Source organism: Protopterus annectens, chromosome 8.part1 (genome assembly GCF_019279795.1).
Source record: "Protopterus annectens isolate FY-2018-M chromosome 8.part1, PAN1.0, whole genome shotgun sequence".
NCBI lineage: Eukaryota > Metazoa > Chordata > Ceratodontiformes > Protopteridae > Protopterus > Protopterus annectens.
The window spans coordinates 293496708-293521665 of NC_056742.1; the positions used below are offsets into that span (position 1 = coordinate 293496708).

At 37.7% G+C, this 24958-nt stretch overlaps 1 protein-coding gene across 1 annotated transcript in view; it reads right to left on the reverse strand.

Moving 5' to 3' along the window:
• The window catches only part of SLC7A9 (solute carrier family 7 member 9), a 369032-nt gene that overhangs the window by 141329 nt on the left and 202745 nt on the right, over positions 1 to 24958 (reverse strand). The window contains exon 8 of the mRNA XM_044081885.1: positions 15622 to 15725. Coding sequence (XP_043937820.1) covers positions 15622 to 15725 — 104 coding nt within the window. The remainder of the gene's footprint in view (positions 1 to 15621; positions 15726 to 24958) is intronic.

Consider the following 24958-nt stretch of genomic DNA (forward strand, 5'->3'; position numbering starts at 1 on the left):
ATTTCCATTTGCTAATATATGATTTTCTAGTAGCAGGATTTCTTGCCTCCATTAGTACCTAATGCATTTCCTTAGAAAATGGGTGCATAAAAGGAAGTAAGACCCTATTATCCAGGCAGTCAACTGAAGATGATTGATGGTGGGGTCTATTGAACATCCCTGGACTTGTCTGAGTAGATCCAATCTGTGAGGAAGCTTGTGGTAATTACCCCTTGCCATTTCCAAAAAAATGTTGAACCATAGGTGCTTGGGCAAGAAAGGAGTCACCACAATGATTTTGAGGCATTCCTTTTGAATCTTCAGATGTACCTTGGATATTAGTGGAAAAGGTGGAAAGTCATACAGGAACATTCCTGTCCAAAAAAAGACATCTGTCTTCCAGGCCTTCTTGCATGGAGTGCTGGAAGAGGATTTTGCCTGTTGTTTGTTCAGAGAGGAGGCAAAGATGCCTACTTGAGGAATTCCCTACAGATGGATCAAATCTTGGAAAACCCCCTGATTTAGTTTCCATTCATGAGGGTCTGCCCTGGTCCTGCTCAGCTTGTCTGCCACATAATTGTGCTCTGATAGAATGTTGGGTGCCTGTAGAGTGAGATTATTCTAAAGCTATATCTCAAGCTAACATGACTAGTCTGCAAAGAGGGTACAACCTGGATTTCTCCCTTGCTTGTTGATGTACCGCAATACTGTGGTTTTGTCTGTAACCATTTGAAGTGGTCCAGGGGACCAAAGATGGTTTAGAGAGATGAGTGCCTTTCTTCTCCAGGACAAGCATCTCCTTGATATTTATGTGCTTGCATCTGTCCTTGGTGTCCCACACTCCCTGCATTTTTATCCCTCAAGAAAGTGCTCTCCAAGCAAAGTCCAAAATGTCTGTGGTGACTTACTGCTTTGGAGCAGGGAGGGAGAAGGGGAGATCTAGATTTAAGCATATCTGTTGTCTCCACCAGAGGATTTCTGTGCTGACATTTCCCAGCACTTGGATCTGAAAAGATAAAGGGTGCTGATATTGGTACCAAACAGATTTCAGATGTTGCTGTATCCTTCTCATGTGGAATCTTGCCAAGACTGTCATGACAATCATAGATGCCATGAGACCCAAAATCCTGAGGTATTCCTTCACAGCGACTGAAATCTGAGTGGAGAACCTTAGAAATAGATCTAGATAATTTCTATTTTTTCCAGTTGAAGAAAACCTCTTTGAACTGAGGTGTCTAGTTTACATCCCAGGAGCACAAGTGTGTGTGTGTGTGTGTGTGTGTGTGTGTGTGTGTGTGTGTGTGTGTGTGTGTGTGTGAATTCAAGAAAGGCATTTGGATGTTCTTCTGGAATCCCTGTTTGGGCAAGAAACCTGTCACCCAAGGCAGATTCCTGACACCTTGAAAAAGACTCTGCATAGATAAGCAAGTCATCTAAATATGGAAAAATGTGGATCCCCTGTAGTCTGCAATGAGCTATAATCGAAGCTAGACACTTTGTGAACACCGTTACTTCAGTGGATAATCCAAATGGTAAGGTAGAGAACTGATAACGTGATCAAGATACACAAAAAGTTAGGAAGCATCTGAAGTCTGGATGAATAAGGATGTGATGATAAGCATCTTTTAAGTCTAGTCTTACACAGAAACATGAAAGATGAAGAAGAGGTAACAGGTTGTGAAGAGAAATTTTGAATTTGGGCACTATCACAAACAAGTTTAGAAATGAAAGACCCAGAACTAGTCTCCAAGTTTTTTTCTTTCTTTGGCACTAGGAACATCCTTAATAAACCCCATTGCCACCTGGGAAGGAGGAACTGGTTCTATCACTCCTTGGGGAAACACATAATGAAGAACATGTAGAAATAAAAGTGTCTGATCTACAGGCTGATAAATGACCCCTTGGAAAGGATGAATTTCCTCCCACTGCCATCTGTAACATTGATGAATGATTTTCAGTACCCATTTGTCTGAAACAATCTGTGGCCAAAGACAAAAATGGATATTCAGACTTTCTGGAAGAGAAATGGGTTCACAGTGGGAGGGATCACAATGGGGCTTGAGTAGTCATTCAGACTTGTTGGACTATCCTTGGTTTTGGGAGGTTTGAGGCTTCTTTTTTGGACCCCTCCCCTTGCCATTTCTTCTTAAACGTCTGCTTCCCTCAATTTTATTGAGGCTGTTTGTGAATCAGAAATCTGAGGACAAAGCCCTGTATCCATCCTTGAATCTTGCTGTTCAGATTCAGAATCTTGAATCTCTTCAGAAAAATAGGAATTCCTCTTTCTTTTACTAGAAACTACTTTACAAGAAAGGTCAATAGCTGGAATTAACCCCTGAGCCAGCCCCAGCATAGTACTCTTATCCAAAGAAATTTGAGGGGTGTGACACATGCTTGGTTTTCTGTTTCTTTTTAACATGAAAAATGGGGTCAGCTATGTTACTAATAGTAGCAGATGCTTCCCCAGGGATGGGCACAACATTCTGACACAACAGGAAAACATTCTTGTTCCCTCTCCCAGTACTGACAAGAGTGTCTCTCCCTTAACCACTGAGGGGACTCCCAACAGCAGCAGAAGACATGGCTGACCCCCAGTCCATAGTGGCTGTAGGTGCTACATTAGAGTGATCTGGGGTAAAAGATAGGTGGTTTGAGGTACAATAAATGGCCACATCAGAGTCGCCTACCTGTGGCTCAGACAAATTGCTAGCCTTCTGTGGTGGCAAAGGCTGTTTGCTTAACTTTTTCTTATTCTAGCTGGAAGAAAGACTGACCTTGAGACTGGTAGTCTGTTAAATGGTCAAGCTGAAAATGGTGCCTCTTTCCAAGGGAAGACAAACAACAAATGCCAGTAAAACTACCAGACCACAAAAATACTTTTTGACATAAAAAAATGCACATGAAAAGGCACTTTAAAACACGTTGGATGTTCCACAGTGGAAAAATAAACCATTTTTCACAAAAAATATGTTTCAAGTACTTTTAAACTGACTAACAAATGAGTGCTCCATTTAAAAGAACATTACAGTCTCTAGACTGTCCATTAAATAACAACACTCCTAACTTTAAAATAACATTCCTGAAGAGAAAAGTAATAAAACATTAACAAATTTAAGAAAATGGAATGTTTTTCCCCCATCAGTAACTTATCTGCCCAGCAAAGAAAAGCACAAGCCGATCATCAATTCACAAAAGCCTCAGAGGATCGTACTCTTTGGCAGCAGTAAAACTCTGACTTGGAAGGTGCCCTGAAGCTTCGGAAGCCGGTAGGATATAACGCATGCAGCTAGGGCTACTGCTGCAGTGATCAATATAATGGACATCAGAAAGGCTTTGAGCTGCATGATAAGCTGCGATATTCTCAGAACAAGTAGGTATATCTGAAAGATAGAAAAACGAGAAAAAGGCTACCAGCTTTAGCTTCTGGTCATTGGGAAGTGGAGTCATTGTAGGGAATGTCCAAGTGTTATGAGCATGACACCATGCATTAGATATACTAATAGTGAAGTTATTTACATTATTTTATGTTTTTTTCCTCTGCCAGTTACATTAAATTGTGTTCAGTAATAATTATATTTACAATTTCTTTAGTATTATTGATGTTCCAGATCTATTCCATTTTGTTTAAATCAGCACAAAATACTACAGTCTTCTTTTGTGTGGCATTAATTTCTTACAGAAATTTAGCTAGAGCATTTTTCATTAATAATGGGGGTCAATATATAATAGTTGGCCTTGGCTTAAATGCATATCGGCGCAATCAACTTCATGGTTACTTGCTTCTGAGAAATGTAGCTATTGGCTACTATACCTTTCCTTACAAAAGAAGCCATAGTACTTAAATTTTTATAATTTTTGACTGAAAATGTCCCTCTTTTTATATTTATATTTATGTTGCTAAATGTCTGCCACTCTCACTTCTAACTTAATGCAATCCATGTAGTCTACAGTTAATATATTTGTATAAAATACTTTTAATTTTGAGATTTCATCTATTTACTCTTGTAAACCATCGGATGAAGTAGTATTGAAAGTGCATAACCAAGGTACCCTGTGTAGATTTGTCCATAAAGATCTCATTGTTGTTATGCTTAAACTTTGTACAGACACTTTAAATTGTCACCTCTAACTCATCTAAACAGACTTGCTCAGTGCTGTAACTGAATTTGAAATGGAAAGTAGCAAACTCCCCACAGTCAGACTGATTCCTTAAGATGAATTACTTATGAACCCTCTCAATACTTTTCTTCAAGCATGGTTTTGAACTGCATTTCTTTCACATGACAATTATTTTGGGTGAGTAACCATATATTATACAATTAACTACCAAATTTTTCCTACATTGTTTTACTTGGTCCATGGTACCAGGTAGCAATGTCTTATTATCTTTTATTGCTCTTTTAATGTCTGATAACTTGATAATTGCTTTTCTATCAAAGAAATAGATATACTGTTTATAGAAAACCTGTCTGTATTCAGAATGTTTGCATTTGCATAACATATGCTACATTTTTACTGTCCTTTTGTTGGTATTATATGGAAATCTGGAAATAGAATTTCAAGGAGTCATACAAATAAAAAAAGGGCAGCCACCTTGGCTTTTCTAAATAAAATTTCTTCTGAACACTAATTTAAGCCTGCTAGAGTGCATTTCTACATATTTAAAAATGAACCTATCCCAAAATTGTGTAGTTTCAAAGCACTATATGAAGTAAAAGGGTACAGGGGGTTGAAGTCTGTTGCATGCCAGGTGATAGGACCAGAGCTGTACTTTTTATTTTTTTATTTTTGCTAAGTTGAAATGCTGCTCTGTTGAGACACAATTTTATAGGTTTATAGTACTAGGCTAGCTGTCCTTGCTGACCATTTTAAGCCAAGCCAATTTCTCTTTTTGTGTTCGGAATAGCCTATCCAATTTGGTTATAGATTGTCCTTACCCATCCCATGGTCAAAAATTATATATTACTCCTAATGAGAATAACTGGGATCATACCATAGGTAATTTGAAGGGACTCAGGTATGGGATAAAGCATCTAAGGGCTGCATCTGTTCATTAGTAGTGTAGGGGGCAGTCCTGGGGTAACTTTTTCTGTTTCCTATCCATAGATCTAAGTTGCACTTGAAAATGGACAGGGATGAAATTTGTTTTATGTAGATGGGGAGTCTCTTCCACAGTGGTGGTATCCTCCATGAGATATACCATTCTGTTGATGTTGCAAAAGATCACTAGACTGAGTATTTCTGATGCCATTTGACTTACTGATGTGCAGTAAATCCATCCTTTATGGGTGAGAGGATGCCTTGTATGGCAGGATTGTAGGATACAGAGTATAGTCACAGGGCTTTAAATCAGTCCATGTAGGACATGTTGTTTAGGCCTTGTATCCTTTTAGTAAGGTATCTCTGTGGGTGTTCCAGTTGTTGCATGTGTCTGCACAAAGAGGGCATTACATTCAGTGACAGGCCTAATGAAGGCTGGTAAAGGGGGGCAATTGATATCTATAGATCTCGACCCAATCCTATTATTTATAAGCTGTGCGAAATAGGGGGACTTTCGTACAACAATAGACACGTGTTGGTCAAAAGTTAGATCACTGTCCACATAGATTCCCAAATCCCAAACAACTAGGTCAACTCATAGGGGCGTGTTGTCAATGTGGTAGTTCCTGTGGGGTAAATGACTTCCCAACAGGATACAATAATGCATTTTTTGGCATTTAGTTTCAGTCCATGATTTTGGCACCAGTTATTTATTTGAGACAAACCTTCCTGCAGGATGGTTAACCCATTTGGAGATTCAGTGACAGCTGCTAACTTGTAGTCATCTGCAGATTTAGTCAGTAAAAGCCATTTTGTGTGTTTACTTTAGAAAAGTAACTGCTGAACAGGAGCAGTCCCAGCACAGAACCCGGGGGAGTCCACTGGTGACTGGTCTCTTTGTGGAGGTAACTTCCCCTATTTTGATTATCTGTGTCCTATATGTGAGCCAGTTGGCAATCCATTGGGTGACATAGGGGTTTATTCCCAGTTTATTTAGTTTTTCTACTATGCCAGAGTTGGGAAGTGTGTCAACAGTTTTGGCCAAGATGAGGTTTGCTGTGTGTGCTGTTTTTCCTTCATCTGTTGCTTTGATGACCTTTTCAGAAAGATTTTCCAGGCTGAGTAAGCATGATCTGCCCTTGATGAATCCAAACTTAGATGGGGCCAGAACTTGAAGATTCACTATGTCCTGATTGCTTAATTCCATGATAAGTCTTTCTATGGCTTTGTTTTTGAGGCTGGTCAGACCTATGGGCCTGTAATTGCTTGGGTATGTGGAAAGCCCTCCTATATGCAGCGGAATGACCATAGCTATTCTCCAGTTGCTTGGTACAAAAATCTGTATTGAGGCTGAGATTGAACAGTGTGGCTAAATTGTGCCTCATGCTATTTAAGATGTATCCAGGGATCTTGTCAAGCCTCATCAATACAGTATTTTTAGCTTTTGATTGCACTTTTAGGACTTGGTCTTATGTGTGTTGCTGGAGGCGACTATTACAATTAAAACAATTAGAACTATTACAGTTTTACGCATTATGCCACCTGTCTTGCATGGTCATCAAATGATTTCTGATACAAAGTTATCCATGCTCTTTTTTTTTTTTGCAACCTGTAATAATGCAGACAAGGTTAGGATTCTTCCCTGTTTGCTATAGCTGGAGGGTGAAGGATGCTTCTTATCAGCCTCATGGGTAAAGCTGACATCATTTTATGGTAATGGTGTTTCCTAGATATATTTTTTTCTTTTTAGTTCCCCAACCTGCACAATTGAGAACTGAACTAAAGACATTGATGCATATATTTATTTTGTGGGGCTACTACCTCATGCTTCAGCAAGTTTAGGCTTCAGATACAGATGTCATCTGGGCATTCACATCTATTGCCTTCAAGGCATTGTAAGATGATATTCAAGATGATTATGGTTGTGAAATTATGCATAGCTTACTGAATCTGGCAGGGTGACATTGGAATCCTGCTTTTCCTTTTACTTGTTGCTTTAGCCATTTTCTCATTCCCACACTGTGCCCCCTTCTTACTTCATAGACCTCTCCTGTATGGGTTTACTGCTGCTGCTGTCACCTCCTCCTCTCTTTCTTTGCCCGCTTGTCCATCATACCATCAATTGTATCAGTCATTGTGCTTTTCCTGTCTGCTGCTACTTTTGAGCCCTTACCCTAATTTGGCCTCCTGTGTCTTTTACCTTAGTTATCACTCTCTGCTGCCTGATCTCTATTTCTTTACTGGCTTCAATCATTACTTTTTCTTCCTTGAATGATTTTTCTGTACCCTCTGCTACTTTCCAACTAGTCTTTCCCATGTCCTTTTATCTTCACCTTTTAGAACCTTCCTCTATGCCACCCTCATTCTTTTGTTGCCCTCCTATCCTACCTCCACCTATAACTTCCTAGTCACATGTAGTCTACTTTTCATCTTCTAGTCCTTACTGGAACCCTGTTCCAATTTACTTTATGTCCTTGATTAGCCACCTGCAGGAGGCCAACCAACATTCCGAGGTCTCCTTCCCCTCTGCACTGTTCTGCAAGAGCCCTCTCAAACCAATACATCATCCTGCAAGCTGAACACTGCACACTTCCCAACATGGTCCTTAGTTACACTGCCAAACCATGACCAAAGCCTTCAACTCTCTTTTCTTAGTTCCTCTTCTTCAGCATCTGCTGTCTATGCTACCTAAATATGTATCTTGCTTTCCACCTGTCTTCCTCACCTTTTAAACACCTTTATTGAATTATCACTTGTGACATAGACAAACTTACATTTATATACAAGTAATCAAACCATATTAACAAGTTCACATTTACAAACATTATAGGATATATAACAATATATGTGATATATAATCTAAGCAACATTACAATACTTATCGAATTACTGCCTTCTTTTAAACCTCATTCCTCCTCCAAAACATTTTTCTGCATGTATTGTTCCAACAATTTCCATTTTTAATGTAATTTACTCCTACCTTTTCTAAAGATCCCCTTCCTGTTCTTTTATTTCTGTTACAATATTCAGTACTAAACGTATAGTTGGTTTAAATTTTAATTTCCATTTTCTAGTAGTTGCTTTTTTGGCAGCCACCAGAATTGAATTTAACAAGGCCTTACTTTGTCTAGGCAATTCAGATCCTGTATTCCAAGTCAAAAAAATAATTTCCTTAGTTACACTCACTTGCGCATCCAGTATTCCTGACAGAGTACTCTGTAGGGAAGTTTTAAAGTCTGCCAACTCATCACACTCCCAAAACATATGTTCCCAGTTACATGTTTCTTCCACATCACACCTCAAACATTTGCCATCTACTTCAGGAAAAATTCTTTGGGGTCTGCTTGAGGTATAAAAGTATCTGTGCAAACACTTTCATGCACAAATCCTAAATCTTCTAGACTTTGTTGCATATTTGGGAGTCATACATATGTCATCCCATTGTTTCTTTGTGAATTGCATTTCTAGTCTCTCTTCCCAATCTTTTCTAACCTCTTCTGATTGATTCCTGTAGTTATTATGCAATATTGTCTATGCCCTACTAAGTATCCCTTTTTTAACAGCAGCTTTTGCTATAGATTCAATTAAAAACTCAACCGGTGCAGGTCTTTCATTTAAGATTCCCCTATCCCTTTCTCTTTGTCTTTTCTCTGGTGTCAGTCCCTGATAGGGAAGGTAATCACTAGCCTACAATCCAAATGTCTTCTTGGCCTCTTCCCATTCTATTACCTTCCTTTTGTAATTATTTATTCCAAATACCTTGGTTCCTTTGCCAGCTTTCTCCAGTAAATTCCAACCCCCTTTTGTCTATTCTCTGTACCCCTAATTGCAGTCATTCCTATTGGCAGAATCTTCTTTCTCATTTCCCATATTTGCTTAGTTTGTAGTAGACTTTTTGCTACTTTATGAATATAATATTTTTTCACTTTTTTAATTTCTCCAAGTCTTTTGGGTTTTTAATACCATGACGGGAATGGTCCCCATCCCTAAGTCAACATATGATTAAAGTTCATGAAATTAGTATTGTTTCAATCTTTGAGGTCAGCCAGAAGTGCTCTTTGCAGCACCCACAGTGTGCCCACTAATGACTCATTCTGCAATTCGTATGAAGTTACATGTATTGGTAACATGTAACTACGATTGTAAATTATTTTTGTTATGATCCTTTGCTCCTACTACTATTGGAACTTTGGAACTGTCTGAGTATCCTTCTTCCACATTGCCCTCATTTCTGCCTGCAAATCCTGGTATTTTATGACTTTGTGTCTCTCTGTACATAAGACACTGTAGTCACTGGGAGTAGCAATTTCAATGATCAATGCTACTTTTGTATTCCATTCATGGACTACTATATCTGGTTTTCTCATACCTGTTTTTTTTTAACTGTTGTTAATGGGTGATCCCATGTGATATAAACTTCATCATTTTCTATAATGCTTTGTGTCTCATGTTTCCAGTGTTTTTCAGCTACTAAAGTATTATAATGTTTGCACAATCCCCAATGCAACAGTCTTGCCACATGATTATGCCTTTCAGTATACAGTCCTTCTGCCATTAGTGTATTATACCCAGCAACAAGATGTGCAACTCTTTCCAATTCTGTTTTACAAAACCTATATTTTCTGTTTCTCCCATATGTTCAATGGACTTTGTAGACTAACGTGTACAAAGTCCACTATCTTGGGACAGTAATATTAACCTTTTGTCTTTTGGTTTAAATGCACCTCTCCTTAACCATTCCTGCATTTGATCCTGATCGGCATGAGGTTGTTCCAAGAGTTTTCTATACTTGCAACTATATTTATGCATTTTCCACATTTCTTGCCTTCTCATCTGATCATTCACCTAATATTCTTTCTTTAATTTTTTTTGGCACATTCAGTTGCTGCCTGATTTTTATTCAATTCTGGTTTGATTTCCATTCACATTTGACGACGATATGTTTCTGTTAAACTAAGCAGGGAAGTTATCTTAAACTTATTGTCCTTATTTTTCAAAACTTTCACTATGTTTGGGTCTTGTGAGGTCAGCAGATATGTATGCAGTCCCATGATTGCAGATTTATGTGTAATCAATTTCAAGGAAGCCCATACCTCCTTCAGAATGGGGAATATATATTCTTGGTTAGCACTGATTTTATAAATCATTTGATGAGCATGAAGCATCCTTCTTGTTTTCCTGTCCAACCTATCCCAACATCTTTTGGGCCCTGTCAGTCACTCCAAAACTGTAAGTTAGGACAGGAAGAGCAAATTTGTTTATAGCTTGGACTTTGTTCCTAAAAGTCAATGCTGTTTTCAGTATTAATTTAAGTCCTCTGAAATATTCCTTACTAAGTTTTATTCACATTTGTTCATGTTTTACTGTTGATCCTTCATCAGTTCCCAGATATTTATACACTCCCTCTTGCTCAAGTTCTTTTATATCACATTCCTGACCAAAACCAAAGTTTTCTTGGTGCTGCAGCTTTCCTACTTTAAATGTTGCTTTTGTCAAGACCAAATGACATCCTTATATCATCTGAAAAGGTTCTGAACATTTGCAGTTGTGCTTTCAGTTCCTCATTTGATGAACTATACCATTTTAAATCATCTTCAAAAAGAACCTTTGTTGTTTTCTAGGAGCCAAATTCTAGCCATGCCCTAATCTGTTAAGTAGACAGCTTAATGGGTTAAGGGTAAGACAAAAGGGAAGCAGTGACAAAGAGTCAGCCTGGAATATACCCCCTTTGAATTTTTATCCCTGGAATAATAATTTGTCCTTTATCATGGCTTAACTGCAAAGTGGTTTGCAACTGTTTCATGGTCACTGTAATTTAATCCATCCATGTTGGGTGTACCTTATACATTTTAAGTACTCTTTTTCTATGAATGTTGGGCAGTGTTAAATTTACTTGACGTAACCAAGGTAAAGGCTGAATTGCTCAGGAATGGCCAATTGTGGTGGCTGACAAGGAAGGGGATCAAGATGTATATCTTGATTTTTTAAGGAATGGGTCCAGCATCCACCTATTTCACAATTATGGAATGTAAATGGAAAGCTTGTCTCCACTGATGAGAACTTGACAGACCTTTCTTCTATGAATCCCTATATGAGGATGTGCAATCTAAGATCCCTATTAAATGATGTTATCTGGCAGTGCAGGCTAAACCAGTGGACTTTAGGGGCTGAAGAGAACTGAATAAACCCATTTCACTGGAAGAAGTGGAGAGAATAATTCCAAAAATCCATCCCAATAAGTCTTCAGGACTGGGTGGTTTCCTGCTAGAATAGGAAGCAATCCGTTCTGACCTGTGTAATGTAGAAAAGCCTGATTGGAATTAAAATTGCATTCATTAATACCCTGTAAACCATTATCATGGTTTGGGGACACAGAGTGAAAAACAAACTGTTCTTTTGACCCATTGAAACTACTATTATGATTGTTAACCTTTAAGGGGTAAACTGTATTGTTGTTATATTGCTTCATATCTCTAATTAATTTATTAATGTTTGGTTCCTTATTCACATCACATTTTTTTATCTATTCTAAAAAACATTATTATAAGCACCTTTATATTGTCCAAACAACAAATAATCCTTTATGTGCTTATTCAATCAATTCCTTTAAGAAAATTAGAAATCATGTTAGAATTATATTTAATATTTAATTCCCTCAGTTGCATGCCAAGATGGTCAAACAAGTGGTAAATTCAGCATGCATACTATCTTCCTGTTGCAAACCATTGGGAAATCTGAACACTCTGAGCTCTTTAGGACTAATGATTTTCGCAGCTTTAAATTTGCAGTGCTGGGAAAAGTTACACATAATCCAAGAGGTTGTGAATGGGAATTTAGACTTGAATTTAAGGAGCTATTATGGCAACTTAGGTTGGATGTCATGAACCCACCCAGAGTAAATGACATGGTATCAGTTCTTCCAGTTTTTAAATTAATAGCAGCTAAATTTATAACTTATTTGCACATACCCCTTTTATAGCTTTTTTTGATGTTTGTTGTTTGCACACTTGTTTCACTGGATTTTTAACTCATTTTTCACAACATTTGTTGTTTATTTATAAGGTTTCTTAAGTATTTAAATATTGGATATAGTAATTTTTTTTCAGATTTTACCTGATGTCATTTATGGTAGATAGAACTTTTTTTTTATCATAAGTACTTGATATGATGATTTGTGTCTTGTCTCTTTAAATCTCAAATTTAAAAGGAAATGATATATGGTGATATTTTTTTTCTGATGAAGTTCTGGGTTTACGTTATGAAAGTGCTAAATCTTTTTCTTATTAAACAGTATAAAAGCCTCACTGGTGATTTTTTCTTTATGTTATTCTATATTACTGGTTACTGGAGCGATTTGTTGTGCATCTGTTTCCATGTTAGGTCCATGGCATTTTTGTGTTTGGTTACTGGTTTCTTCAATGCCATTCACTCATTTCTGGTTTTGGATTAAATAAAAAAAAAAAACTTTTAAGATACTTGTTAATGGAGGCCTATAGCAACCATATTGTAATGGACGGGCAACTAGGCAAGGATGTCTGCTGTCCACAGGACTGCTCATTTAAGTTATGGAAGATCTGGCACTACACATTCACTTAATTATGGACACTCATGAAGGGTTAGAAGGGACTGAAAGCTTATTTCTGTTATGTGTTGACAGCTGTGTCCTAATGAGTAATAATCTCCAAGTGTTTCTAGAAAAGTACTGTACATCTTTATATAATTTGGAAATGTTTCTGGCTTACACTGTAATTACCAGAACTCAGTAGTCAGTAAGTGCAGTTAACTTGAGTATGAGCTGGAAGATTCACTCCTTCCAGTAGTTTCCTCAGCATAATACTTGGGATTGCAAATGGGAGAAACCTTATCAAGCACAACAAAATCTAAACTAGTGATATTATTTTAGAGAGTTAAGAACCATGTTCTGAAACTGGAGCAGTTAAATAAACTATTAGGGAAGATAAAGGTAATACAGGTGATGATTTTGCCATGTATAGTATATCTAGCCTGGAATATCCCCCTTTTTGTCTAAACACCCCATGTTGAGACACATACAAGAGCTCATTAACCACTCAGTTCTGGGAGGAACACGGTGAAGGATCTTGGAGTCTTTGGCTTCCCCTCTCTTCCCAAATATTGTGGTGGACTTGGGCTCCCTCATTTAGCTAGGTATATGATCTCCCTTCAGTTGTGGGGACTGCACAGTGGTACTCAAATGGAAAAGGGAAGAACCGGGGCACAGTTACCTCAGAACTTTGTTCAGATTGTTTATGAGAATGATATTTGCAAACAAGTGAAGAAAAAAATGGAGATTTTGGGTAGTGAAGGGTACCTAATGATGCCATCTGGCACTGTCCTAGTGTTAGGTAAATGTCAGCACTTCAAAGTCAAAATCTTGGATAGAGAAAGAGATATGGCAATGGGAACAGATAACTAGAAAACTCAAGGGTAAAATCAAGTTGAAAACCTTTTTTCAATTTCAGCATTGTAATTTGGATTGGGAGTGCAAGAATGGTTTACATAACAGCAGATGTGCTACACATGGATCAAGCATATGTCAGTAGTGATTGGTAGCAGAGGGAGTCAGCCATGGTACAAATGGGCTGGAGTTAAACAAAGGGGGGGGGCAATCTGATTTATAGACATATATTGCAAAGAAAGGCAGGGGGGCTAAAGCATCAGATGATATAGAGATGGAAAATACAGGAAATTGTGGCTAAAGCATTGGATGATATAGAGATGGAAAAGACAGGAAAAATGTGGCTGAAGCATTGGATGATACAGAGATTTAAAAGACAGAAAAAATGTGGCTTAAACATTGGATGATATAGATATGGAAGACAGGAAAAATGTGGCTAAAGCATTGGATGATATAGAGATGGAAAAGACAGGAAAAATTCACCTACAGGAGGTTTTGATAGCTGCTAGTGATCTTAGTAAATGGCCTAAATTATATATTCAACATTTATGAATTCTATTCAGATGGTACCACACCACTGCAAGCAATTTAGAATGAGAATTAAAAAGGATAGCAAGTTTTGGAGGTGCAGGAGAGAGGGAGCTGACCATATCCTTACATTTAATATTGTCCAAGTTTGGGCATTATTGAAGGGGATTATGTTTCAATGGATTGATAGTTCTGTATCCTTGGGCTGAAACCTAAGGTTTACCTTAAACTTCAACCCTTCTTTATAGCTTGGTGGGTGTTAGCAAGTTTTGTAGTGTAGTTGTAGTGTACATTACCCAAGAATAATGAATGAGGTAGTCCTTTGTCCATTCCTGGCAGTATGTATAATTAACTTTTTTTGCACAATTGCCTATTATTTTCTGTATTGAGTGTTGGATAATGTATGGACAAATAAATGAATGGTGTAGTCCACTGTGCTTGATGTGCTCTTTTTTTACACCACTGCCTACCACTAGCAAACAATTACACCATTACACCCCAAAGAAACCTTACCACTGCACTACAAGCTAACATTCAGCATTGACAAATGCCTGTTTTAAATTGAATTCACTAAGCTTTGCTTTCCTGAAGTACTGCATTTTAAAGAGATGGCATGCATGTGCATTAAATGTTACAGAGCCATCTTCGGTTTTCTTTCACAAATTTGTGCTTATATCTATTTTTCCTACATTTCTTTAGTTGACAGAGTAAAATATCTCTAACTGATGATGACAACTTTTGTAATTGTACTTTCTTTGCACATATAGCAGAAATCAGCAAATGTATAAGGCTAAATATTTGAAAATTCAGCTTCTGAAAGTAATGCACCTCTCAGATTTCACAAATACTAGTGTGACAATTGGAAAATAGACTAGTCCAGAAAAAATTATGCAGTTTTAGTTATTTATTTATTTATTTATTTCACATTTGTTAACTGGGTTAGTCCAACTGAGTTTACAAACAAACCCATTTTCAGTGGAGACCTGAGGGGAAAAGCCCCAACAAACAAAAGTAAAAATAATGACAACAAATATTAAATAACAAGCACAATACAAAATAATTGTAAAAAAGAAAAAGTTATTAACTATTTACATTGCATTGATAGTAAGCAACCCATTTTCCGTGTAGACCCAAAGGGAAATAGTCCCAGCAAACATAAGCAAAGATAAACATACAGGACAAAAACTATTAAAAACAACACTGCAAATATGAAATTAATTAGAAAGAGAAAAACAAAAGAAAAAAATTATGAACATTAAGGGTTGCACTGATAGTAGTTGACTAAAATTTACTACATATAAGAGTAAAAACAAAAGGATAATCATTGTTCAAAAGAAGGACAAGAAGTACTGAGTGCTCATGTTAACATTTTACTTGAGTTATTTTATCTAACTACAGTTGGTTTAAGAACTGAAATGACTAACATTTTCATCCACACTGGTATAATGGCTCCTTGATATTCTCAGGAGGTTTTGTAGCTTACTTCTACTACAAATTTGTTCATTTGCTTACACGTCTGGCAGATATGTCTACATATCTGGCTACTTATATGTTTTTTTTTTTATTTTTCTGCTACTTATAGTATTATTTTATTATAGAAATGTATAGCCACTTTAACAAATGAATGCAAGCAAAATTCATTATAAATGGAGAAGTACCTGCCAGCTGTGAAACAACTTCCATTAGCAGCTCCAAATGTAGAAAGGACAACAAAAACTGGAACTATCCAAGACACCGGATAGAGGACACGATCACCAAATGTCTGTTAAAGGAAAAAAAGTAAGGCTATAAGCACTGAAAGTATATTATGCAGCTATTGCCCCTTAAAATAATGAATATGCAAAGGAAGATAGTAAAGAGTTTCTCAAGCAGTGCTTCTTGAACCCTCACTGCCAAATTCTGTTTGGTGGCATCTGAGAAGCCACTGCATCAGCTAGCTAACATTAGGTGTACAGAGGGATGCAGCCTAGACTGCAGCTCAGGTGACTAGGGTTTGATTAGCAGCCATGGTACTGGAGCTGCCAGACAGGGATGGAGAGGAATGAAGGAGTATGGTCCACTCTCCACTTCTGGGGAGAGGTACAGGTTGCAGGTGTTTGACAAGCACTTGGTGTGATGTGGTTTCTCTTATGGAGACTGAGGAAGACACCACCCATGCTTCGAGATGGAAAGCCGGGCTGCTGCTGGCAATGCCATTGTTGAAGTAAGGGATGACTAGTGTGGAAAGCTCATTTCACTGCACCTTTCTCTAGTGTAAGCCAAGCATGTACAGGAGATGTAGGTCTTGAGGTAAAAACCCTTGAACCACCCTGCATGCCTAAATTATGGCCTGTCTCACCCCAGTGATGGGGAGTGAATGTCTGTATTGGCTGGAAGGGACTGATGTTTGGCAGGCAGTTGTTGCAAAGTAACAGACTGGAAATACTGTCATTGGATGGCAGCTAAAGAAAAAGGTAAAGCAAAATTTAAATGTTATTATATTTGGTAATTGATAGTTAAACATTCCAGTACCTGTTTAAAATGGGGAAAGTAACGTGCATTTTACAACTCACATAATGCATTTTTCCTACTAAACGTCTCATAATTTCCCCTGCACTGACTTTAAAATGACAGTGTTTCATGCATTCTTGCTTCTGCTGCCTCTTCAAATTACTTGCTAGATTCTAGACTATTTGCCTTACTCTGTCAGCACTAAAAGTATGTAAGGCCATATCTTTGGCAACACATAAATTCCTAAGTTCTTCATTTTCTTACCTCTTCATTTCCCATTAAATAAGTATTCATTATATCTCACTGAATCATAAAAATACTTTCCAATGTGTGTTATTTAACTTCATCAGCAATAAATAATATATTGGTGTAATAGGTTTATATCCCAAAGTATCTTTCACCTCTGAAACAATCTTCCAGTTCAAGTCAGGCAGGTAGCACCCTTGCCACCTTCAAGGTTGTTGTGTCTTTCGGCTTTTCCCGGTTAATGGTCGCCACAGCGGAACTCCGGTCCGCTAATGATTGGCAGTAGATTTTTACGTGCCGATTGCCGGCCCTGATGCACAACCTTCAATGAAGGTATGCCCATTCACGCATGTCTCCACACAGAAGACGCTCTAACTGAGAATTGAACAGGACAACATCTTACTGTGAGGCAACAGTGCTACTGCAGCACCACCAAACTTATATAATTGGATGGACAGCTTCAAATTCCCCCTAAGTCTATCTTGTATTGCCCTCCTTGAGACTAGAGGAAAATGCTTGACTTGGTGGTTTTGGCTAGACTTGTAATGGCCTCCATTTTGTTTGCTGTTTTATGAAATTTGCTTGGCCTGGTGTTTTTGCTCTTTGTGAGAGGTGGACACTTAAATTATCTAGGCTGCACATTTCACATTTTTTTCTTCATTGGTTAAATTGTCTCTTGAGGGATACTTAAATACCCAGTGAAATTCTGTTTTTTTTTTTGTGTTTGTACTCTCACCTTTGTTGATCTGCTTTTTAAACCTAGTGATTTTAAGCTGCCCACCCCTACTGTAAATTAAATTTAATAAGCTCCTCCCTTTCTATACTGCTGTTGATATCTTAAATTATTTATTTGCCTGTTCTTGTGCTTATATTGAAAAATTTTATTTTGCCTCCCATTGTCTGTTCTACTTGATCTTTCACTATCTAGCTAGCTGTTGGATAGAGTAGTGCATTTTAACAGTCTAGCAAGCAATTGGTTTTACATTAAAAGAGGTCAGTGGATTTTCCATCTAGTGCACTGGGAGGTAGCCAGGTCTGTTCAGGTTGACGAAACACTTGAGATTTCTGAATGTAGTTTTATTGGCTGGAGTGCTTATTAATTAACTTTTCTTGGTTTTTAGTGCCTTTATAAATTCTGCACAATTGATTGGCTCTTGGCTCATTTATTCAAAGCGAAGTACTTTTATTGAATAATCACATTTTTATAAGCTGTTTAAAGTACACTGCTGTATCTATATTTTTAAGTTTGTAGTAACATTTTGTACTGTTTACATTTGTTTGTTGTAACATTTCAATCTGGACATTCCTTTACTGTGTTTTTGCATTGGAAGGACTGGGATTGTTCATCTGGTGGCAGTAGGTGTTTACCTGCTTTATCTGAGCTGGGAAACACTTCTCTGCCCTTGATTTACACTGCTCTGATGCCTAGACAGCATAGTCTAGATTCAGACCTGCTGATTCTAGCCTATTATTGATAACTTGAGCACTAAACCAGGCATCTCCCATTAAGAAGGGCTCCCCTACACCCTTTTGGCAGAAGATTGTGGATCCAGACTTGTCTGAGCTTGGGCTTGCTGGAGTAAGGTTCATTGTGTGCTTTCCTATTGGCAGATTAACTTAAAAGTGTTTTAATTTCACCTCTTTTTAAGCCTCTCATTTGTGGATTGCCCGGCACCATACAACAGGGGCTAGCAGTACCCTGTATAGAAGCAAATGCCTTGAAACTCAATTTTTCCTCAATATCTGTCAGTGGAATCCTCCCACACCTTCCTACTGCACCGCAGGTGCACTGAGCAGCATTGCCACACTTATCATCCATAACCTTCAATAGAACAAGCACATTTGTTAGTCCTAGCACAAAAAATGGTCAAACTAGCCCACTCCCTTCCCTAATAATGCATATGATAAAAACCTGCTATAATGTATGGGCAGTTTCCCATCATTTCACTGGCCAGGCTGATTGACATGGGAATACTGAGGCAATGTAGTAATTGCCTCATGTATACTAAAAACCAATTACTCCTAAAACAAATACCCTATGTGAGAGATGTAATTTACAATGAAATGTGAATCAATTCTTTCATGTAACATCAAACTGGACATCAAGCAGGTTGTCAGCACATTCACTTCACCTCTCACACAAAATGAGGTCATGACACATAAACCTACATACACTGAGGTACTCACTAGAAGCCTACCAAAAGATCAGAGACCTTGCAAACATAAACCACTTGCACATATTTCTATTCTAGTAAAAACACTACTCATAGTAAAACATACACTAGTGTCTCAGCAAAAAAGCCCCTAAAACAAAACATCTCAAAGCCCAAGGTCTTGGTTATAGGTGACTCCATAGTGAGACACACAGATGTCCTCCTCACCTCTGGACAAGGAGAGTGTCATGGTCAGCTGCCAGGATCTGTCAAATCACACTTGCACTCAAGTCACTTAACAACAAGAAATGTTATGACTCTGTCATAATCCATGTTGGGGTGAATGACTTGAGATCTACATCTCTGGACTATATGAAGACAGACATAACTGAGATTATGTGTCCCAGACGTATGACCCAAGCCCTAAGCAAAATTCTACCTTCACTGAGGATGATGCCACAATGTAAAGAAAAAATTATCAACTTCAACATTTGGCTTAGCTTGTGTTGTCATTCCAGGGGGATCAAGTATCTGTCAGAGTTTGAAGACATGGTCAACAGGTCACACTGCTTTGCGAGAGATGGTCTGCACCTGTCTCCTCTAAACTTTCAATAATGGCAAAGAAGCTTGCCTCCCTTATAGTGCCTTTTTAGGCAATGTCAAAACAACATTTCCAATGTAACAAACTCCACTCAAGACAAACTCAATGTTCTGCTTATTCAAGAATAAAAAAAATTGCTTAAGCATCCGAATTGTTGCAAGAACAGTAATTTATCCCAAATACAACTTCTATCATATTGTAGAGGGACTTATGCTTGTAAATCATGAGATTTTTGCAGTTACATAGATACTAATGATGATCATTTTATACATCTTACAACAGACGTACACACGTTTTCTTTTTATGCTGATTGCTGAACAAGGGATTTAGTTTACTTAGTTAGATGTTCTAAGTGACCGTGTTTGTATGTTGGCAAGACAAACCGCTCTTTGAGGGAGAGGATTCATGAGCATATATATGATATCAGAACTTCAAGTGAAAATAGTGCTTTAGCTAACCACATTCTGAGTTCTGATACTGTACATTTTTTTGTTTTTTAGTTTTGCAAATCTGTTAGCAAAATTCTAGATTTGGAAAACTAATAGGATGGAATAGAAAGAGCTTAGATTGATAATACACTTGAAGGCAGGCAAGGATTTCGGCCTAAATGAGTGTGTACTAATCAAATGGCACCTTAAAACACTCACCCGCTTTAGATGAACAGACTAACTGTAATGTTAAGGCGGCACATTGGGTACTTTTTAGAACCATAACGTGACTTACTCCTCTTTTTTATGATTGGTTGTTAGTTTTCAGAATTAGCTAGCCTGCTCAGAAGTTTTGGCCATACATCTAACAGTAGATAAGGGATCTTGGCTTGAATGTGAGGATACCTATGAAATCCTATCTTCAAACATGCCTATTTTTTAGATAATATGATTGGTTTCGATATTTTGTGATAATCCATTCAATATTTTTAGAATTGTTTTGTGATTTGCATCTTTTCTGTGACTGGATGCTAGTATCTATGAATTATTTAGTTGCTTTAAGTTTTGTAAGGATCTGAGGAAGCATCGAGTTTCGGCATGAAAGCTCTTGTCCGGTCTTGTTTTATTTTATAAAGAGCATCCTGATTTGATTATTTATTTGCCATTCTTGTGTTCTTCACATTCTTTGTTGGTTTATAATTGCTACTTTTACCCTTGAAGACACTTGTTCCACTTCTGCAGTTGTGTTCCTGTTAATTCATTAAAGCTCCTAACATGAGCCATATAGTTCTTGATAGGAAGGACCTTCTAACTAGGTGCGCCCATTTATGTTTCAGAAACATGCTGGCCAAGATGAGGTGAAAACTACTTATCAGCTAATTTGCTTGTTTCTTGATCGCAGTTACATAGCTGATCTACACCTCGGAATTTGTTGCTCATGTAGACAGTGACATTCCCTTAGTGACTCTCTCTCTCTCTCTCTCACACACACACACACACACACACACACACACACACACACACACACACACACACACACACACACACACTCTATAGTCCCTGTACCTGCCCCTACCCTGTCTACTCTTCTATGGCTCCCCCACTCCCATAATGCTTTAGTGCCATTATGGCACATATGTATTTGGCCCTGGTAGTTTAGAGTATCCCTCCACTACCCCTATCCATATTACAATGTTGGTACAATATGGCACTCTTTAGAGAATCAACCCTAGTGTCTAGTGTATAAATATGTATATATTTGTATGTGTGATTCACAAAAATGTTAGCAACAGCTGCTCTTCATGCAAGTAGATGAGAGAGAGTCACCTCAATTTGCCTGTGAGTTGCTGGTCTCCTTATGTTTTTCTTTTTATTTTAATGATTAGTGTTGTAAGTAGATTGTTAAAGATTTGACAGTGAAGCTAAGCTAAACTGACACCTAAAATAGGCGGCTCTCCTTCTTGGGATCATACTTTTGTCATAGCTGTCATCCTTATAGTTATTTTCTCTAGAGTTTTGTATTTCATTAGGGCCATTCTTGTGTCAGTTGGGTTTTCAAGCCAAATAGAATGGGGACACTACTATGACATGATGTGCTATGACCTTAGCAACTTTTCTTTGTATAATATATTAGCAGACACATTTAGTGCTAACTTTACTTCATTTTCTTGTTTCTTTTTTGACTTGTCCTTTTCAGTACTGACTTAGATTTCTGAATTTAACTCACTTTATTGAAATGGTTCCTTTTATTACATACCCAGATCAGCAGTTCAGACATCTAGACACACCTAATGCAACAATTCTGTAATTTCTTCTCATGCAGTTTTCTGATTCTGTAATTTCTTCTTGTGCAGTTTTCTGTAAATTGTTGCTATGCATTATCATTCTCTTATGTTGTTTTGCACATATTTAATTCCTTTGATAACTTTTACATGATTTAAAGTAATTTATCTGTATGTAGCCATTTTTTTTATTTTTATTAGCATTAGATCACCTTAATGCAGAAGGTTTATGTGGTTCATAAATTCACAGTCTTTGGCAGTATGTGTGCATGTGCGCGCGCGCACACACACACACACACAAATCTACATATAAAATCAAATTTTTTGGCTGATAGCAGTGTTGAAAGTTCTGTTTCAGCACTTAACTTGTGTCCTTCTATGCTTACTGAAAATTAAGTGTATTATACTTGCCTTTCATTTTTCCCCTACAACATGCAGAAATATTGCACACTACACATTATTAGGTTTCTCATCTATTTCACTGTCTGTCCAGAACAAATCAAACCACTAGGTCTGCAGTTTCCAGTCTTCCAGTAAATTACCTTGTGAAAAAGAATTTATGGGAGGTTATAACTGGACCATGTTTGCACCTGTTACTTTTAACACTGTAAGGTTTCACCTGTGACCACAAGGTAATATGCTGCCAGCTCAGTGACTGCATTATTGAAAATGCAAGATACTAACGGTAGTGTACAACACAACCATTTACATCCTGGGTCATTTAAACTGTAGGACACAAATATTTAAATAACATCATCATATATTACAATCATCATCAAAAAAGGGTAAGACAAGGAGCACTCTAAAATTAGACCCCCCTCAATTTCTACTGAGTTACAGAATCAAAGAATCTTCTTCAGAAGATGGATTTTGGACTGATCCCTGGAGCAAGACTGGGGGTGTGTTCACCATTGATCTCTTGGTGGATGGTGACTCACATAGCCTTGCTGAGTTCAGCCAAAAATTCTGTATGCATCTGCTATGTAAACTCACCACCTACAAGGTGATTGGTGATAGTCAGGTGTGCTACCTGTTGAGGGGCAGGCAGAAACATGACATATTAGGAGGTTAGACTATGAAAATGTTTTTTAGGAAGTGGAATCTTACTTCATTGCTTGAAAATGAGCCATAGCTTGTACAGGAGGTAAGTACCAGCTAGATATAGCTGGTCTTATATCTAGTCACATCATTGGTTCCAAATCCATACTTCTTCATTTTGGTTGCCTCTCAAAAGTGGTCTTCAAAATGGCATGGGAATACATACAACCCCGCTGGCTGGATACCAGTTACATGACCTTCATGGAAGTTGATGAGAGAGAGTCACCTCAATGACCCTGTGAGTTGCAGGAAGAAGAAATTATACATATGCTCCTAAAATATTCAAAGTAGTTCTACTGGTGAACTACAGTGATCACAAAGGGAATTTTATTTGTTTCAAGTACATTTTGCTGACTGAGGTCTGTGGCCAATTTTCTGTTGAGACCCAACATGGTATCCACACTGACTAGGGGAGATTTGTCCAGGGCACCAGAGAAATTCTCCTTTCTTTTTGACAAGTGCTATGGGATTGTGTACATCTGACTTCGCTATCACCAGTTTAGTCAGATGGGGTCTTGGTTTAATGTTTTATTCAAAATGTTGCACATTCAGGAGGGCATCATCCTTCTTATACCACACTGCAGTGTCAGTATTGATAAACAAATTCAAGCACCTAGCATGGGAAGAGAACCCAAAGTCTTCTGATCTTTCAGCACAAAAGTCAAATATGTTACCTGTTGAGCCACTGACTAGAAATGATGGTAATAGCTGGAGAAGTGCAATCTGGAAGAACAGCTAGCACTATTTGAACCTGAATGAAAAATATTATTGGATATTTGCACTAGTTATGGTTTTTCCATAAGGAAGTTACAATACAATGCTGCTCAGAAGTATACTGGATACCAAAGCACCTCAGGTAAAAGATCAGTGCTTGAGTTATAGCTGTATCTACAGACCTGAGGCTATATGTTGGGGATTCTCAAATCAAGAAAGGTTCTGATTTGTGAAACAATTACCCTTTGGTGTTGAGGTGGGTCAGATGGCCAACCCTAGAAAATCCATATGTGTTGTGAGACCATAACAGGAACAGCTATCAGATTCTTCTTTTTGGGTTGAGTTCGGCTCCCAACTCAAGAAGAATTTTCACATATTTATTTTATTTATTCATTGACATTTGATTACTTGGAAAGTCTGACTGGGTAGTAGACCATTTGTGCCACAGCCCCGGGGAGTAAAACTCCAAAGTATTAGAAAATATTTTAAGAATAGTAATTTTGCAGTCTTTAAAAATAATGCAAAAAATGAACACCGTTTAAATAATTATACCAAATTAGACATAATATGAAAACATTGGTTAAGAATAGATACAAGTTATATAGCAATAATTTAATAGTTAGTGAAATTTTAGCCAGTTTATAGAGAAATTAAAGGTAAGTTAGCATAATACAAACAGGAACTACAATATGAAGTGAGAGAAAACAGGCTTATGGTATATTTAGAGAGAAACCAGGGGACATAAACTGATAGAAGTAAGGAAGTGAATGAAGAAGTGAGAGTAAGGAGATGTAAGGTGTGATGGGTCCCTATTCTGGGCCAGCAATCAAGGAGACTTGATCCTCACCACTGACTCCAATGAGGGATGGTCACTAACAGCAAAGATGGATTCACACAGTATTTTCAGATGCACCTCCCTGCACCAAGCACAATTTCCCTTAAGAGCACACAAGGAGCATGCTGCAAACCTGGGGCTGGACTCTCTTTCTCTCTCCAGTTCCACTCAAATGCCACACTGATCAGTTTGGAGCTCTGTGTCCCTGTTCCCAGTAGCTGATACACACACTTGGATATTTGACTTTCACACACACACATACACACCTGGGAAAAGCTGGAACAGATTTACTAACTGTGCCCCTTTCTGCCCAGACTTTGAGGTAATTATGCTGCCACCAGCCAGCTACTCTAAGGCTCTTACATTTTTGCATAAACATAAATGAGTGTGACCAAAGCAGCAAGGCTTTCAGGAGCGGCCGTAGTGTCACTAAAACAAGCACAAGTATTCTCAGGATGTTAAAAGTACTCTCTAAAGGACCAGCCACAATGAAAGGTATTAAAATATTTAATGATAAGTAATAAAACAGAAAATAGGATAATACTGAATGCAATAAACAACAGAGTTTCAATCACAGATATATAAAAAAATAATATAGTTAGATAGTTTCTCACAGATACAGAAAACAATACTAAACATTTCTCACTAA